This window comes from Sinocyclocheilus rhinocerous, unplaced genomic scaffold (genome assembly GCF_001515625.1).
Source record: "Sinocyclocheilus rhinocerous isolate Xijiao unplaced genomic scaffold, SAMN03320098_v1.1 scaffold968, whole genome shotgun sequence".
NCBI classification, from domain to species: domain Eukaryota; kingdom Metazoa; phylum Chordata; class Actinopteri; order Cypriniformes; family Cyprinidae; genus Sinocyclocheilus; species Sinocyclocheilus rhinocerous.
Window position 1 is genome coordinate 465,836 of NW_015662082.1, and position 18,131 is coordinate 483,966.

The window sequence follows — 18,131 nt, forward strand, 5'->3', positions numbered from 1 at the left end:
ATGTACTACTGTTTGAGTAGAAATCAGGTGTTAGTTGTCACATGCTGTACTCCAGTGAATATTTCTCCTTGTGGGTTTATTTCTGAAGGTCATTTGCTTTTATTTATTGTGTAAAATACATTTATTTATTTATTTTAATTGTGCACTGTACATAGTTTGAATAGACACATTTTGGGGTTAAGGCTAGATGGCATAGGCTACAGCAAAAACTACTGGGCATGTGCACATCAATATAACGTAATTTTTCTCACACTGTACAACAATATTTACTATTTTTGCATTATTGTAAGGGGTAGGTTTAGGGTTGGGGTAAAAGTAGACGTTAATAAAACACAATCTAATAGGTAGAACATTCAATTCATTGTTAGCTTCCGGTTTTTGCTTAATCCCTTCTAGCCACAACCACATTTTGGTGAAACAAATGTAGAAACAAATGTGTGTCTTGAAACACAATGGATTTGACGTGCACGCCCATCAGTCGTTTTTGTGCAGTTGCTACCTGGCCTGACTGACAGGACAAACAGGAAGTAGGAGACTTCTAGGTTACTGGATTCAGTGTTTTAAGGACACAGCCAAAATGCACACGGGGAAAATGGTGCAGAGCACTGTTAAATATACAGTACTTGCAAGCGATGTGCAAGATGAAATCGACAACGTTTGCACTGACGATGAGGACGATGAAATTACGATAGATTTCCACTCGTAAGTGACAAAATGAAAGTAACATTTGCTTGACGTCTGCTGCGTAAGTTAATTGTCATTTCAAAACAATCTGCTTTAACGTTAAGTGCATTTGCTCTTATGTCGTGGCTGCTTTCTTTCAGTGATGTTGGCGCGACAACAGGTACTCAATCTACTCTGCTAAAGACGCGACGCGACAAGACCGCCTGCAGTGCATACACACTTGACTGTAATGGGATCTTTCAAGTTTTGCCCGTCGCGTCGCTAGCAGTGTAGAAGTGTTCCGATATAAATATTCTCAATAGTATGCCGTTTATAGATATTCTTGCTAGTGAAGAGTTGTGATCGATTTCCTTTACTAATTTAATAAATCGTTATTTAAATGCTTTTTATCTAGGGTGACCATACATGCCCTTTTCCACACGTCCTGGCCAGGATTTCTATATTGTTTAAAATATTCAGGTTTTGGCTTTGATTGCGCTGCGCAGACCGATCGGTGTATGACATCAAAAATCAGACGCTCCTGCTTTCGAATCGCTCTCGCGGTATTTTGATGTCACACAACGCTCGGTCTGCCCAGCGCCGCTTCAAGTCGAACCAGGGGCCAGTTGCATAAAGTCACAATGTTAAGACTGTGTCTTAAAAACTAGTTTGACTAGTTTCTAGCAGTTAACCAAGTGGTAATCAATCTTACTTTTCAGATTCAAATTAGACCAATATACCATTTTAAGTAACCAAATTTAATACGTCTTTAAAGGCACAATATGTAATTTTTTGCGACTAGAGGGCGCGTATTCAAAACAAACAAAGAAACAAAGGCGTAATTAGATGACGCCGTGACTGAGTGTGGAATCATGGGAGTTGTCGTCTTCATCCCCACAGCCGAAGCAATCCGATGGGACTCGGGCAGAAATCATGTTCACGGATGAGCTAAAGTATTAAAGATTTATTAACGTCGTAGTAGGGCTGTGCAAAAAAATCGAATGCGATTTTCATGCGCATCACGTCAGTAAAGCCGCTTCTGGTGATTAGTAGTAAATCTCCAGCACGTGCTTTCAGATGGAGCGGCATTTACTACACAGAGCCGTAGATCACTGACAAGCTACACAAAATCGCGTTCAAAATCTCAGGTGATTCTTTGCGCGAATGCGATTTTGTGTAGCTTGTCAGTGAATTTACTACTAATCACCAGAAGCGGCTTTACTGACGAGATTCACATGAAAATCGCATTTGATTTTTTGCCCAGCCCTACGTCGTAGTATGAAGCAGAGTGAGGCGGAAAGCCGTCGAAGCAAAACGAGGGCGCTGAATGAGCGCGACACACGGCTCGAAAGCAGCGGAGCTTTTATTATGCCACAGTCGACCGCTTCCGCTCTTTCCGGAAAGCAGCGGAAGTAAGCAGCGCTGTTTTATCATACTAGATACATGAACGTTCTGTTATAATGCTACTCTGTGCGGTCATCACTTGTCTAATAAAATGCATAGCATATTAAAGCGTCTTTAGTGTTTCCATGTTTTCTACAAAACAAAACCGGAAATCGAGGGTGTATGATGTCATTGGCAGGCGACACAAGGACACTATAGACGGTCCGTGTCACTAGTTAAAATTGCTTATTTCTCTGGATTTAAACATTCTTCGAAACATTTGGGATAATGTAAGTACACAAGTCAGCAAAATATATAACACTGTTCTAGTGGTTTTTGGATATTTTAATAAAAAAATCTTACATATTGTGCCTTTAAGACGTCTACGAGTCTTGAAGAAAAAAACCGGATGACTAACTTTTAAGACTAGTCTAAGTAGTTTATGCAACTGGCCACATATTCATGATGCATTTGGATGCTAAACTCAGTGGTGTAACTTTGTTTTAAAAAATGTGTGGGACAGGAGTGAGTGAGTATGTGAATGTGAGTGTTGCATCTGCATTCAGATTGAAGAAGTGATAGCAAATGCTGCTTATTTTTGTGTGCATCTGAACACGGGCACATGAATGCGATATGAACAACATGAACAGAATTTTCACTTTTGGGTGAACTATTTGGTGTCCAACTGTGCATTGCATTCTTTTTATCAGCTACCAGAGTAAAGTGATAAGCTGACTGCTGATATACTGAGACTGCATTAAAGAAAAGCAAAATCTCCTTTATATTTGTGGTTTGTAAATTCTGCCCCTCCAGACTCCACATTCTTATTGTTCTTACAATATACAGGCCCTTCATCGGTCAGCAAAGAAGGACAAGGAAAAGAGACACCTGTGTCAGGGTCACAGTGGCTGTGATTCTTCTGGGAATTGTTTTCGGATTTATGATCTGTGAGTGGAATGGCTATTGGCCTGGAGTTGAGGAGCATCAGGACCTGTCAAATCATCAAGAGACTAACAAGACACACAAGATTTCTGAGGATGAAGATCACGACCACCACGAACACCACCACCAACATCATCAAGATGATGGTGACCACAATGACCATGACCACAACCACAAAGACGGACATGATCATGATGATCATGCTCTTGATAATCATGATCATAATCATGATAGTCACACTCATGAGCACAGTCAATCACTGTACCACAATGCTGCTATCATCACAGACTCGGGCAAGACTCCTTTCATTAATTATTATTATACAAACCAAATGCGTAAATATGTATCAAACATATTTTAATGTCTCCTGTGTGCTTTCTTTTTTATAGCAAACTGCTCCAGTATTGGTAAGGAGCTTCTTCAGGAGAGAGGGAATGTGGTCGATGCAGGGATTGCTGCTTTACTCTGCCTAGGAGTTGTTCATCCACACACCGCTGGATTAGGTCAGTATCAGGCACTTTTCATCACTTGACTTCTACAAATAAAATGTTTCAGTGCCACAGTCTTGGTTGGTTAAAACAAGAAGAACAATTCTCAGTGCTGTAGTCGAAACCAGCTCGTTGGAGTTTGAGCCAAGACCGAGACCAAAAAATGAAAACATGGTCTTGGACTTGACTCAAACATGATCCTCTTCTGGTCTTGGTCTTGACTTGAACTTGAATGACTTGGTCTTGACTACAACACTGGCAGTGTTATTAACATTCATCATTGATCTTGAGATTTATCATTGATTTTTAGCTTTTTCTGAAGCATGATGTAATTTTCTGAAATCTGTGGTTTTAATGTTTAACTTACAATAGTGTCATTCTCTAAAAATACCATGAGCAAGTTTTGTTGAAGTGCTATGCATTTCAAATGGTTTTAACAAGCGGTTTAAAAGTATTTAGCTGTATAATAATGTTTATGAAGGGTTATGGTAGAAATTAAGCATGGAAAAAGCCCATTAGTGATATAAAAAATCATTTGAGTAGTTTAGACTCTCAAATGCATAATGTTTGTTGCTAATATCTACAACTAATTAGCGCCGCATTTGCCTTTCAGAAGGTTGCTAAAAGCATAAACTACTTTTTGAGGCAGCTGAATGATTCATTCGTGCTTCCCTTTTTTTCAAGGTGGAGTGTTTTCTGCAATTTTGTACAATCACACTGCAAGATCATTTAAAGCGATACGTGATACCTCTCAGCAGCTGCCTACATATGGCGCTCCCTCATTATTGCAGGGCCTTCAACTGCTGCATTCCAACTACGGGCATTTAGAATGGAGTCGACTTTTTGAGGGCGCCACGAAAGTCGCTAAAGAGGGTTTCCTTATCGATGGAATCCTCTCCAGGGCTTTAGAAACCCACAAGGACAAAATACTCCAGTCAGGACTGTGTGATCTGTTCTGCGATGCGGCTGGCCGTGTGAAATCAGAGGGCGAGCATGTCGCCAACGGGAATCTATCAGAACTTTTGCTGAGCGTCAGCCTAAACAGTTCCCATTTCCCAGAAAATCTGGCCGTAAAATTGGCTCAAGACATTTCTGAAGCAGAGAGACCAGCTTTCCTTGCTGCCGCTCAGGCCGGCAGCGGAGAAATCAATGATCCCCTTATCGTGGCAGAAGAGAAATACAGCATTCTTTCACCCCCCTACCAGCTCACAGGTGGAATGGTATCCAATATATTAGATAGAGTCCGAGAGCAAAACCTCACTTTTCCGAGCCACGTAGATATCGGTAATGCCTTTGCCTCTTATAATGCCCTCCTAAATTTGGCGAATGAATTCTTCAACACAAGTCAGAGAGAGATATTCACATTAAATACCACAAGCAGTAATGTAGGAGTCCTCGATAGTCACGGCAATTTCATAGTAATCTCCACCTCGCTCAACAGCACATGGGGATCTGGGCAATACTTACCAAGTAGCGGAGTGATTCTCAATGACTTTACCTCAGACATCATTCAGGAGCCTTATTTTAGTTTTCCTCTAGTGCTAAATATAACTGAAGATGGTGCGGATGATCTTGTGGAGAAGCAGTTTGTGGCTGTGACCGGAGGGCTTTCTGCCCTGCTTCATTCTGTGGTTATGCTGAGAAACCTGGCTGACGTTGGACTGTCTGCTTATGAGACTGCGAGCAGCCCTATGCTCCATATAGAGCAGGGGGGTTCTGGGTCTCTGTCTGGCTGTATTTCTGGTGTCACAAACAGCTCTGTTGTCTTCCAGTTGCTTTCAGAGGGAGACGGGCCCGTACGGGAGGTGGGTGAATGTTCAGATTGCTTTCTGTCCATGCTGCTGCAACTGAGAGCAGAACATGTAAGAGCCTATGGAGTCCCTGCTACTGAGGTCCATGCTGATGGATACTAATGCAAAAAAAAAAAACAAACATCTGGACAGTTGTGACATATCATGTAAAAATGATACTTTATGCACTTTAAGAGCATTGCACTCATACCCCACATGACGTACGTTATTTTCAGCCTCACAATACTGGGAATGACATGTATGTGAATGTAATTTTTGTTTGTGCTAAAAAATGTTTACTGGTGATTTAAAAGACAGCCTTTTTTGATTGTTTTTTTTAAAAGTAATACTTCACCTGTTTTTCCACAAGCAAGCTATATCCTAAATATTCTCTCCTTTTCAAGAAGCAGCTTGTTTTCAAATGCCTTTCTGAGATGTCTTCATATTAATTTCTTGTTTAATCTTGTAAATCATAGCCTACAGACCCTAACAGGTTAATCGATTTGATGAACCTGACGAGTGAAGGACTGCCGCTTTATAACATTGTTTTGAAAAGATCAGTTGCCAACAAACACCTACAAATATTTTTATGTAGTTTTATACCTTTTTTTTAGTGCTTGACTAGTATGTGTATGTGAAGGTTATTTGATGTAAGAATTATGTGATTAGATGAATTTATGTGAGATATTTATGATTTGTGGGACAAAAAGCTTAATTCTTTTGTTGTTTGTAAAACATAACGATTTTATGTGGCTGCAGTTTTCTATGAATTAGTACAATGTGAATCATATAGAAATTTATGATTTTTAGGGGAAAAAAGGGCCACCCCAATGAAATCCTGTGAAAATGCATGAATGAGATTGTATGAATTCATACAAATTCACCATCAATTTGGTTAAAAATAGTTACGAATTGCGATGATAGTGCGTTGTTTTTTATAGATCTGTTTTGTACAGAGTACAGTTGGTGAATATTTTGTGCCGATGCAAAATATCTCACTGCTGCTGAAGCTGATTTTGTGATTGTTAAAAAAAATCTGGTGGTCTGTCTTCATTGTGCTGATTTGCTGCACTGTCAGTTTTGATTTAAGTTCTTTTGTTGTTCCCCTCATCCTTTGCGTTATGAAGCCAGGAATTATGGGAAGAATACATCAAGACTCCCCCATTTTTGTTTCAGAATCTTGCATTATTGCTTAAAGCTGGAGGGTGTACATTTTCTTATTTAAAATAATTTTCCTAGCCCAGCACATTATGTGTCAACTGTAAGACATTCATAAGTTAATTCTGGCCCCAAAAAAAGTTTGAAGCTATGCTGCTTTTAAAACTATTTGTTTGCACATCTCAACCAGCCCAACAACAGCAACATTGACTGAACCAGTGTGATTAGATTTGGGCCGGACCATCAGTTTATTCAACCAGTAAGGGGAGTGTCAGGAAACCTGTTAGAATCATTTTTTGTTTCATCATAATTTTTGCAATTCCGTTTGATGACAGGAGGGAAATTATAGACTTTAATGTCTGCTAAAACCTCTACTTTATCATTACAACTGAAATAACAGCACACAAGGTGTGGAACGCACAAAATAGGGAAACCTACTATAAAATGCACTGATGCCAAAAATGCAAGACTTGAATCACAATAAAATGTAAAATATGAATAGAAACACAATGAACATTTTATGTTTCACTGGTGAAACGTTTAAAATGATTTTATTCCTACTGTATGTCTTGAATTGATTGCATTAAACTGCTTTCCAGTTTTTCCAGAATGTTAGTCGTGTATCCTGTTCAACCACTATACTTCATGTGTCTGAGTGGGTGTCAGGCTTAAGTGCTGCTCATTCATTGGACTAATTCAATGCTGTCATTCTGCCCTGAATGGCTGCAAACAAATTTATATGCTTATCTTAATTAAAACACGTTACGCTGCTCCTCCCATTTGCAATGCTGCGTCCTGGCTGCTGTCAGTCCAGACTCCTGCTGAGCCACTTCCTTTGCAATACAGATACTCAGACATTTACTGAAAGCGCATGGATTAGATCATGATTTTAATACCATGTTCTAATTTCACTGAAAATTGTGCCACAGTTAAAGGCCATTTTGTGAATCGAAAATGATTTTAAATGAGTTAAATAAATGGTTTTCATTAACTCAGAGGTCTAACTCGTTACTTACTCGCCATCTCGAAACCACATCCAATCTCACCGCATCCCCCATCTCAGCGTGACATCTCTCATCCATTCCCATTTTGACTAGAAAAATTGCAAAAGATTGCTCCAACCCATGACAGAGCCTTAGCAAATGTGTTGTGTGAGGAGAAATGAGCATAGTGCCCATTGGCAAAAAGCTGCATACCAACACAAACCACTAAATCACACACAAGAAAGATCAAGTTTAGAGAGGACTTGATTTGTTTGTGGACACAGTTCACTACATTCAATTTATATATACATATATATATATATACAGTATATATATATATATATATATATACAGTAAGTACACTAGGTTTTAATAAAATAGATTATTGCAAAAACAATTTTAAGTACACTACTCTTCAAAGGTTTGGGGTATTTTTATTTATTTATTATTATTTTATTTATTTTTTGTTTTTTCTTTTGGAAAGCAATTAATAATTTTATTTCAAATAAATGCAGCCTCGGTGAGCATGAAAGACTTCTTTGAAAACATAAAAAAAATCATATCAACCCCAAACCCTGTTGTTTGTTTCTGAGCGATTAAAAGTCATGACGGCCATAAATAATAGTTTCTTTTCAGTAACTTTGCCCGTATTAGGACAATGATAGCAATGATTTAATTTCAGGCAGAATCACTGGATGTACTTTCAATTAAAAGGAGTTACTTTGTTCAGCAAATTGCACAAATGTTTACTTTGGAGTACGATGAGAAGTATTCATTAACAAGTAGCATGACACATGATTCATCCCTAGTCAAAGGCGGATATGATAGACCGATATTGAATCATTGTCTGACGTCAAGACAGAAAAACAGTCTTTAAGCTCAATGTTGTTTAAGACTGATGAGTGATATGAAAGCACATATGCAGGGCACAGAGCTAGTGTAGTCATTACATTAATGCAGATGGGAACATCCTACAGGCCAAAGGTAAATGTTCTTATAAGCATCCTCATAACAACCGACATACAGAGGATGATGTCATGATATGAATTTAGGAGGAAATTATTTATTTAAAAATGGGGTTTTGAATCCCAGAGGCCCCTACTTGCGGTTTCTTCAACATATCGGAGGAAGACCGCACTCTGTGCCAATTTCAAGAAATAACACATTACTTTTACACAGCACCAAATAAAGAATCCGATTTGATACCAAAAAAATAAAACGTTTATTTTCTTTATCATTAGCTTTTGCTTTAAAATGTCTCCCTCTGATCCTCGCTAGGTAAATACAACAGGAAATATGAGGTTATTTATCTGAGGTTTCATATTAAAACCTGGTCTTGGCAATGGACACTTTCCTAAACCATCTATAAATCGACAATCAGTTATGCTGCAAAGGCAATACAATGCAATCCAAAGTACAATCAGACATTCCACTGAAAACAACTATACTATACATGTACACATTGTGACTGGATCATAACTATACTTATATTTAAAAAATGTACAGTATCACATTTTTGTGTCTCAGTGCAAAAGATGTTTAGAAAGAAAACTAAAAAAAAAAAAAAGAGCAGTGCCCTTGATACATCCAGATATTATTCTTCCTTTGCATCCTCTAAACACAATAAAACATTTGGTCATTTGAGTGCCAGAAAACAATGAATAAATTACATGACACATTTTTTTAATTTGACAGTCACTGTCAAGTAGCAGCAGAAAAATCAGCTCAGATGGTTTAAATAATGCACTAACAACAGTGCATCGGTGTACTGACACAAACCATTCCCAGATACTAACAATGCAAACGATATTATTAACGATAATAGTAATTCAAATAACAATGACAAAAAACTTTGACGTATATGTGTGTGTGTGTGTGTGTGTGTGTTTCGGTCAAAAGTTATTTACAGTGCATCAGTAAGTTCTCTGGCTTTGTTTTCCATGTTTTTATATTCCAAAGGAAGAAGAAGAAAGGCGAATAAAAGTCCATGGTGCTAAACATCATCAGCTGGTGCATATGCTGTTGATGGTAATGATCGCTGGGTCCACCAGTCCCATCTCCTCGTGCTCGTTCACACAGAGCTGGTAGCCACAGCCTCGCCGCCGCTTCAGGGGAGTGACTTTAACGTCAGGTTTGGCACGAGGCGGCAGAAGGAAGCCGACGCTCCCAGCGATGAGCATGTGCCAGATGCTGTGGATGTAGAAGTAGTTCTCCTCCGTCTCCACAAAGGCGTATAAGGCCACCGCTGATGTGGCAATGGTGGTGCCAGGGAACAGGAAAAAGACCCAGCGCTTCCAGGTCGGCGGGTAACAGCGGCGCCGGCGGATGGTGCGCACAGTCTGAAGAACACATTACTTTTTACACCTAGCCAAATAAAGAATCTGATTTGATACCGAAAAAATAAAACGTTTATTTGCTTTATCATTTGCTTTTGCTTTAAAATGTCTCCCTCTGATCCTCGCTAGGTAAATACAACAGGAAATATGAGGTTATTTATCTGAGGTTTCATATTAAAACCTGGTCTTGGCAATGGACACTTTCCTAAACCCTCTATAAATCGACAATCAATTATGCTGCAAAGGCAATACAATGCAATCCAAAGTACAATCAGACATTCCACTGAAAACAACTATACTATACATGTACACATTGTGACTGGATCATAACTATACTTATATTTAAAAAATGTACAGTATCACATTTTTGTGTCTCAGTGCAAAAGATGTTTAGAAAGAAAACTAAAAAAAAAAAAAAGAGCAGTGCCCTTGATACATCCAGATATTATTCTTCCTTTGCATCCTCTAAACACAATAAAACATTTGGTCATTTGAGTGCCAGAAAACAATGAATAAATTACATGACACATTTTTTTAATTTGACAGTCACTGTCAAGTAGCAGCAGAAAAATCAGCTCAGATGGTTTAAATAATGCACTAACAACAGTGCATCGGTGTACTGACACAAACCATTCCCAGATACTAACAATGCAAACGATATTATTAACGATAATAGTAATTCAAATAACAATGACAAAAAACTTTGACGTATATGTGTGTGTGTGTGTGTGTGTGTTTCGGTCAAAAGTTATTTACAGTGCATCAGTAAGTTCTCTGGCTTTGTTTTCCATGTTTTTATATTCCAAAGGAAGAAGAAGAAAGGCGAATAAAAGTCCATGGTGCTAAACATCATCAGCTGGTGCATATGCTGTTGATGGTAATGATCGCTGGGTCCACCAGTCCCATCTCCTCGTGCTCGTTCACACAGAGCTGGTAGCCACAGCCTCGCCGCCGCTTCAGGGGAGTGACTTTAACGTCAGGTTTGGCACGAGGCGGCAGAAGGAAGCCGACGCTCCCAGCGATGAGCATGTGCCAGATGCTGTGGATATAGAAGTAGTTCTCCTCCGTCTCCACGAAGGCGAATAAGGCCACCGCTGATGTGGCAATGGTGGTGCCAGGGAACAGGAAAAAGACCCAGCGCTTCCAGGTCGGCGGGTAACAGCGGCGCCGGCGGATGGTGCGCACAGTCTGAAGAACAGAGAGCAGGAGACAAAGTCAGTCATGAATAAATCAAACGCATGAGAAAGATGCATGAATTAATAAGACACACGGACCAACCGGGTCTTCAGGCACCAGTGGCACTTGTATCATCAAGTTCATCAATTGTGGTCATCTCAAAGACTGAACTTCACCATTTAAGTACAGATAACTAGTTGCAGCAAATGATTAAAGTATCACTGTTTTTACTTAAAACTAATATAAAAAACCTTATATAATATAAAAGGATTAAAACTGAGATTATATTTCATGTAAAAGTATTATTCTGGGTCAGTTACTGAAAACACTTCTGGAAGCCCATTTCTGCAACTGCTTTGGTAAAACTTAACTGTGACATAAAAAGTCCTAATTATGACAAACAAGTCTAATTGAGATACGAAGTCATAATTATGAGGAAAAAAAGTTACAATTATGAGCTAAAAAGAAAGTATTTATTTTTACTTGTTATAACTGACATCTCAATTTCAACTTGTCATAATTGTGTCTTTTATGTCATAATTAGGACTTTTGATTCCATAATTGTGACTTTTTGTTTCATAATTTCGACTTTTCCCTCAATTATGATTTTTTTTTATCTGTTTCGACTGTCATAATTTCAACTTTTTATGTCACTATTTAGAATTTCTGTCATATTTATGACATTTTCTCATAATTCCGGCAATCATAATTTGGACTTTTTGTCAATAAATGTTTAGTTTCACATTGCTGTTAGTATTCACAATTGATCTTGACCTAATATTTAATTTGTATTTAATAAACCAAACACATTTGTAGTCGAACTTAACAGCCAGTATGGATTTTCACTTTATGGGGGGAAAACAACTCAAGGTACGACTGACCCAAATATGACTATGTTTGTATCTTTTACTTACAATAATAATATACTAATTATAATAATATAAGACACACGTTTTTGTTGTGGAAGTTGTATTCAAAATCCAGCTGGCTCAGATATCTGAGCTGGCCCCATTAGATTTAATGCCCATGATGCTTCTGCAGACCCATAAAGATGCTCTGATATACACGAGCTGCTGCTATTAGAGCTGGATCCGAATGCACACAGTTATAAAGTTGGACATACAATTTACAGACTTAGAAATTCAATTCTCCAGCTTGAAGGGATCCTGATATTTATGAAGACTGTAAAGCACGCTGTCCTCCCACACCTCACACCGCTCATGCTCCTACTAATGCCATTCCACAGTATTAATCAATCAGCTGAGTGTAGAGAAACACTGTTTAACAGATGCGTAACAGTACAGATTAACAGATGCAAACTCTGCGGTTAGAACTGGAGAGACTCTTTTGCGCAGTTGTCACCAAGCAGCAGCATCTAGTCTGCATCTAGTGTCCATCAGACATGCTCTTCCACCTATAGATGTTCTCAGAGTCATAATTAACCTTCCACCTGTCCTGACAGTGTAGAGAGAATGAAATGCTGAGCTTTTCTCCCTGTCTGTCATGACATTTCAATTATAATGTTCCACTGTTTGACAACATGTAGACTAGAACTTTGCCCCAGGTTACAATTTTATAGCCACGGCATGAATTGTAACTGTGAAAAACTGTCCTGTGCAGCTGAGGGAATATACAATGGGAGCTCTAGCACACACTCAAAGCTGATGTTTAATATCCTATGACAGTATAGCAAGCCAAAGGATTGAAAGCAAGGGGCCGAAATGGCCGAGACACTTTAAATCTCACGATTCTACATTGTTACTGCTGTCAAGCATGTGCAGCAGTCAATCAAACACACACGCACTCAGGTGACTGCTGATGACTCAATCACATTTCTGCTGCATATAGGAAGGTCTGGGCCCTCCGAGACATTGCAAATCTCAAATTCTCTCGGATTACTGATTCGACTCCAGCTTTTACCGGCTTTCTGTGCAATTTCAAAACCGAAGTTACTAAAGTTTGTGAAACTTTATAACTGCTGAGGAATTCCATTTCTTGTCCTCTGTCACATTACAGTCACATACTTCAGAAGATCTTTATCTGAAAATGTCCCGGAAAGCCTTCAAAGCCATTATGCATATTTTGTCATTTCCATACAATGGAAAGAGCACTCACTGAATCCTTTCTTATTTTGTGCAAGTTTATTGAATTTACTGCTCAAGCGGCCTCGACGGTTATTTTACATGCATTTCTCTGTCAAAAATGCATGTAATGGATTTTTTTGATGATAATCCAAATGTGATTCAACCTTGTTTATGCCAACACACATTCATTTTATTAAAGCTTTGTCTTTGAAGATACTGAAGAGGCAGAAACATTCCCCAGATTTACTGTTCTTTTGTTCTTTTTTACAGTGCTACAACTTATCTGTTTTACGCTAAATGAAAAAAAATTTTTTTTAATGCAATACACAAAAAAAATGTATTTTTTAATTATTATTATTATTATGGCATTAATGGTAATCTCAGGTAGAAACAGCCCCTTACACACACACACACACACACACACACCACATACACCAAAGAAAGTTATTAAGGGTCAGCTCAGGTAGAAAAGGTCCCTTATGGCACATTTTACTTTAAATGTACAGTATATAAAAAATAAATAAAATAAAATAAATATTATTAATATTACATTAAGGGTCAGCTCAAGTAGAAACATTTCTTTCTTTTTCTGCTATTTCTATCTGGGCTGACTCTTAAAAATAGTGTAAGTGCAATCTCATTCATTCAATCATATTAAACAACATTTTTACCTAATAAAAAATAAATACAATAATTCATAATAACAAAAATTATGAATAAAAACAGTTCATTTAGACACATGTTTAGGTTAGATGACAAAATATTTTTTTACAGTGTATGCAAATATCAGTATCATTATGAGTTTATAATGAGTTCTACAGCTTAAACCATTATGAAAAAGAAACATCCTTCCCTTGTGTCAACATCTCCCCACGCATCAATCTCCAGGCACATAACAGGTGCATGTTGCAAAAGGACAGAATGGTAAATGGATGAGCTCTAAATGTGACACTTAACTGATGGGCCTAGTCTGAACCAACCCAACCTAAACATCCCACACAACAACAAAACAAGGCTTCATATTGGTGTACATCATGCCGCATACTGTTTATTGATGAGGATTATTCTCAAAATGTACTTGACTCCCATATGTTCCTTTTGACTCATTGAAATTGATTCTCATTTATATTTCACATTATAAGGCTGCTGTTTTGACAGTAGGGTTGGAATCCAACCCCCACGGTCCTGACCACATCCTCATACAGCACAGGCTGCTCCTGAGATGAATCACACTTATTTAACCACCTCTGAGGGCTACGCACTAATACATTCCAAAGAATTAATCAGTCAAGCAGGATATTGATTGGATGACGCATGAATCAATGATGCCTGGATACAAGCTGAAACATGGTGCTTCACACTTCAAATCTGGTTAGCATGCTTTTGGAGCACTGAGATGCCACCATTTATGAAAGCAAAATGTATTACTAGCCCACAGGCTACTTAGCATAATTGTTTATGTTTTCAGCAGTTATTTGTTACCAGTTTTGGCTGTGAGATGCTGCATCATGCACGAAGCTCAGTCAATATATTCACATCAGAGAATAGAAGCTTGTTAACTAGTTTCTAGTTAGCATGGTTCAGTTACAGTAGCCCCTATTGGTAGATGCCGTAATTATGCCATCTGGCCAAAAAGAATAGCTATCTCCATTTAAACCATTCAAAAATATATATATTCTGACAAAAGACAATTTATCCAAGCAACCTATAAATCATCACAGTTGTTCTTGTTAAATAAAACTAAAACTGTTTCTTTATTGAAATAAAGCCAGAATAAAATGAATATGAATATTAGATGGAAACATAAACTTTAAAAAAAATTGAAATGTTGTCTTGGCAACTAACTGAAATTATCTAAGTTGAAGTGCTAAAGTTTTTATAACTAAAACTGAAATAAAAATACATTTAAGCTAAATGGAAATATAAAAAAACTAATACAAATGTCAAAAATAAAACAAAAATCAATAAAAATTAAATATAAATTCTAATTCAAAATATTAATAAATACTACAATAATATATAAAAAAATTCTACAAAGTAGAAGTTTTACCCGTACCTGATTCTGTAGATTTTTAAAAGGATGAAATAGATGAAAATGATATTTTTCTCTATCAGCTGTTTTATATGTTCACAAGAAGTATGTAATCTTCTTTCTGTATCCAGAATAAAAAAATAAATAAAAATGTGTGTCATTTCATACTTCATGCAGTATTACGGGCCTCCCAGACAGATTCCTTCAATTAGTGGGGCAAATCATAAATATTTCATATTAATTTTACATCATATAATTTCTGTTTAAAATCTGTCAAAACACTTCCCAGGTATTCAATATGTAATATATGTCATCGGGTTACAGTATATATAGTAGGTACTATTTCATAACTAATTTATAAAGTGTTGAGTTGTTGAAGCTCATAACAATAAACTGCATGAATCATGGATCAATGTGTATGAAACAGAGCCATGGGAGGTCACCACAGAGAAGAAATAACTCTTTTGAAACATTACTGCTGATGACCACATAAAGTTTGCAAAGACCTCCTCCAGGTTCCAAAGCATCACTGAAACAATGACATATTTTATATTTGAGGAGAAAAAAAGCCTTATCTCATATGTGAAGCATGGGGAAGTGTAATGAAATTTGTCAGCTTTGCTGCATCAGGGCCTGGCTACACTAAAGTTGTATCAGAAAATTCCACACCAGAAGTTGTTTTGCGTTTGACCCTGAATCTGAAACTCAGAAGGATCACGCAAGATGACAATGGTTCAAAAGTAGCTGTATATCCACATCAAATACATTCTTATTATGACTTTAGTCAGAATGCTGACCTCCAATACACTGCTGTGCCAAATCAATTAAAATTAAACAATTAACAACTAAAACACCAGTTAAAATACCTAACTGCTATGAGTGGTATGATCACAACACGAAGATTTACAGAAAACGTTCTGACATAGATCACATTTTAGAACTGTTCATACAGAAATGGAGAGAATTCCAAAGGTTTCTCATCCTTCTTCTCACAATGCCATATCATGTGCCTTTATTACTTTGTAGGCACTATCTCAAGCATTATTCTACAGTAAAAATAAAATGTGTATTCCTCTAGCAGGTGTAATTTGATTTTAAGTGTTAGAATTCAAACTGTGTCTGTTATTGGATATAACAAATGAAACTCAAACCTCACTGTAAGGGTGAGAGAGAAGACCCATCCAGACAATATGTTTATCTTTCTGTTTTTCTCCGTCTATGAATTTAGTCTCTTTAGAGAGCAACAGTAGTGTTCTGGAAGTAAAAATCCCATTCATTTTCCGAAGAAATTTATTTTTAACAATAACAGACCATTCAAGAAGATGGACCTACAATGAATTCAGATTTTTTTTTCTCAGAGATTTTTTATCTTTTTTATTTTTATGTTCTTCATTTAATAAATAAATAAATTAAATAAAAATGAAAAAATAATAACAGATGAACATTGATTAAATTTGTTTTTTTTTTGTAACAATTAGTATGATATAATGTTGTTGGTTAGTTTAGGTCATTTGTAAACCTCTTCACTTCAAAATGCCTATGGAGAAAATTACTAGGAAAAAAAACTCCACTTTTTTTTTACTTCTAATCGACAGTATGACTGCTCTAATTTAAGCACTTATGTGTACATTCAGAATGCAGAGCCCAAAAACACAACGAGAGGATCACAGAAGATAATGATAAACTGCAGTGTAAACTAACTGTGTGGATGTAGCATGTCACAAGCTTGATAAATTGTAGCTTTTTCCTCAGTGCTAAAAAGGATGTGAGAATCACACAGTGGGACGCTTTGTACTGTGTTTGCGTCGGCTCGGGGAGCTTTGAAATGGAGGTGTCAACTGACATGCTTTAACTACAAAGCCATTATGTGCCATGGAGATGATAGTCGTGTGCATTTGACAGTCAGTGTCACATTCAATGAAGTGTCTTTCAATATGACATTCAGAAATGCAAGAACATTTCAGCCTATTCAGGTATTTAGTCTGTAGTGTTTATATTAAAAGTGTTTGTAGTACTATGCTAATAATAGTTTTTCAGTTAATAAGATTAACTAAAATTTTAACACAATTCTTTTGCTTCACCAGTTGTCATAAATGTGTTAACTTGCATCAAAAACACGTTTGAGTGTAGCAAATATCTAACACCTCCCAACCAAAATAACAAAACGTGTCTTTAATTCAGTTCAGATGTGATTTTCCTCATTCTGTTCTGTTAGAAGCATTGTTAGTGCCTTCAGATATGAGTTTAGGTCAAGGAATGAAGAAAAGACCTCTGCTTGTTGAACATCTGCTATCCTCTGTCATTATTTCTCTCTCACACAATACGGCATATCTTTGTAGCTGCAGTAGTAGTTCGCTGGCTCCTCTTCTCTCTGCATATATATCCGCCAGCACATTCAACTCAAGGGAGGACGTGCTTCTCTTACTCAACTATAATTTGCCAGAGGCTCTGGCAAAGACTCTTCCTTGTCCAACACCCATTATTTTTTTATCATCGTACTTCAGGAAAGCAGTGTGGTCGCATGAGGAATTAGCATAAAGTACAAGCTGCCTGGTAATACTGACAGAACAGAGAAACTTTTAATGCCACACCATGCTAATGCGCAGATAAATGCAGCCTTGAATGTGGGGACACGTGCTGGACCAGGTAACGCGAAATGCCTTCATAAATTATAGATATTGAAAAGGTGCTTTGTTGTCACTTAATAGTCAAAGAAAAAATTGCGCTGGCATTTAACTGCCGGATCCATCAGACTGAAAGAACAAGGTCATTTTTGGACACACAGGCACATTGCCTTATAATATGATGTTTTTATTACATTTACAAACAATCATAAAATTAATTTTATCCACATGCAAAGCCGAAAATGTTTGTTTTTCCCATTGAAAAAAAAAAGTTGGTTTGCTGGTCTGTTGGGTGGTTTTTAAAAGGTTTTGGGCCTAGTCAGGCTGAGAGACCAACTGACTGTCCAGCTAATCTAGTTAAATATCTTTTGGCAAAGCTTTGAGACCAAACTGGACCAGCTCAAGACAAGCTTAAACCAGCTAGGACCTGCTTAAACCAGCTGGGAGAACACCTGGCTAAACGACAATGGGC

At 37.4% G+C, this 18,131-nt stretch overlaps 2 protein-coding genes across 2 annotated transcripts in view; one reads left to right on the plus strand and one right to left on the minus strand.

The window, feature by feature from the left end:
* The first annotated feature begins 515 nt into the window (after window positions 1–515).
* LOC107727439 (gamma-glutamyltransferase 6-like) lies at window positions 516–5,960 on the plus strand. The gene is made up of 4 exons (XM_016537308.1): window positions 516–702; window positions 2,893–3,281; window positions 3,378–3,491; window positions 4,161–5,960. The coding sequence occupies exons 1-4, from the start codon at window positions 578–580 to the stop codon at window positions 5,387–5,389; spliced, it is 1,857 nt and encodes a 618-aa protein (XP_016392794.1). The 5' UTR covers window positions 516–577; the 3' UTR covers window positions 5,390–5,960.
* Window positions 5,961–10,347: 4,387 nt separating this feature from the next.
* LOC107727436 (transmembrane protein 8B-like) overlaps window positions 10,348–18,131 on the minus strand; it is a 29,656-nt gene continuing 21,872 nt past the window's right edge. Inside the window, exon 8 of the mRNA XM_016537305.1 lies at window positions 10,348–10,931. Within this exon, the coding sequence (XP_016392791.1) occupies window positions 10,596–10,931 (336 nt within the window). The 3' untranslated portion in view covers window positions 10,348–10,595. The remainder of the gene's footprint in view (window positions 10,932–18,131) is intronic.

Bases quoted from the DNA above. Each gene is read 5' to 3' on its own strand.
- LOC107727439 (XM_016537308.1), top strand. From the start codon at position 578: ATGCACACGGGGAAAATGGTGCAGAGCACTGTTAAATATACAGTACTT. The intron at 3,282-3,377 runs GCAAGACTCCTT...TCTTTTTTATAG, and splicing joins TGCTATCATCACAGACTCGG to CAAACTGCTCCAGTATTGGT. The intron at 3,492-4,160 runs GTCAGTATCAGG...CTTTTTTTCAAG, and splicing joins TCCACACACCGCTGGATTAG to GTGGAGTGTTTTCTGCAATT.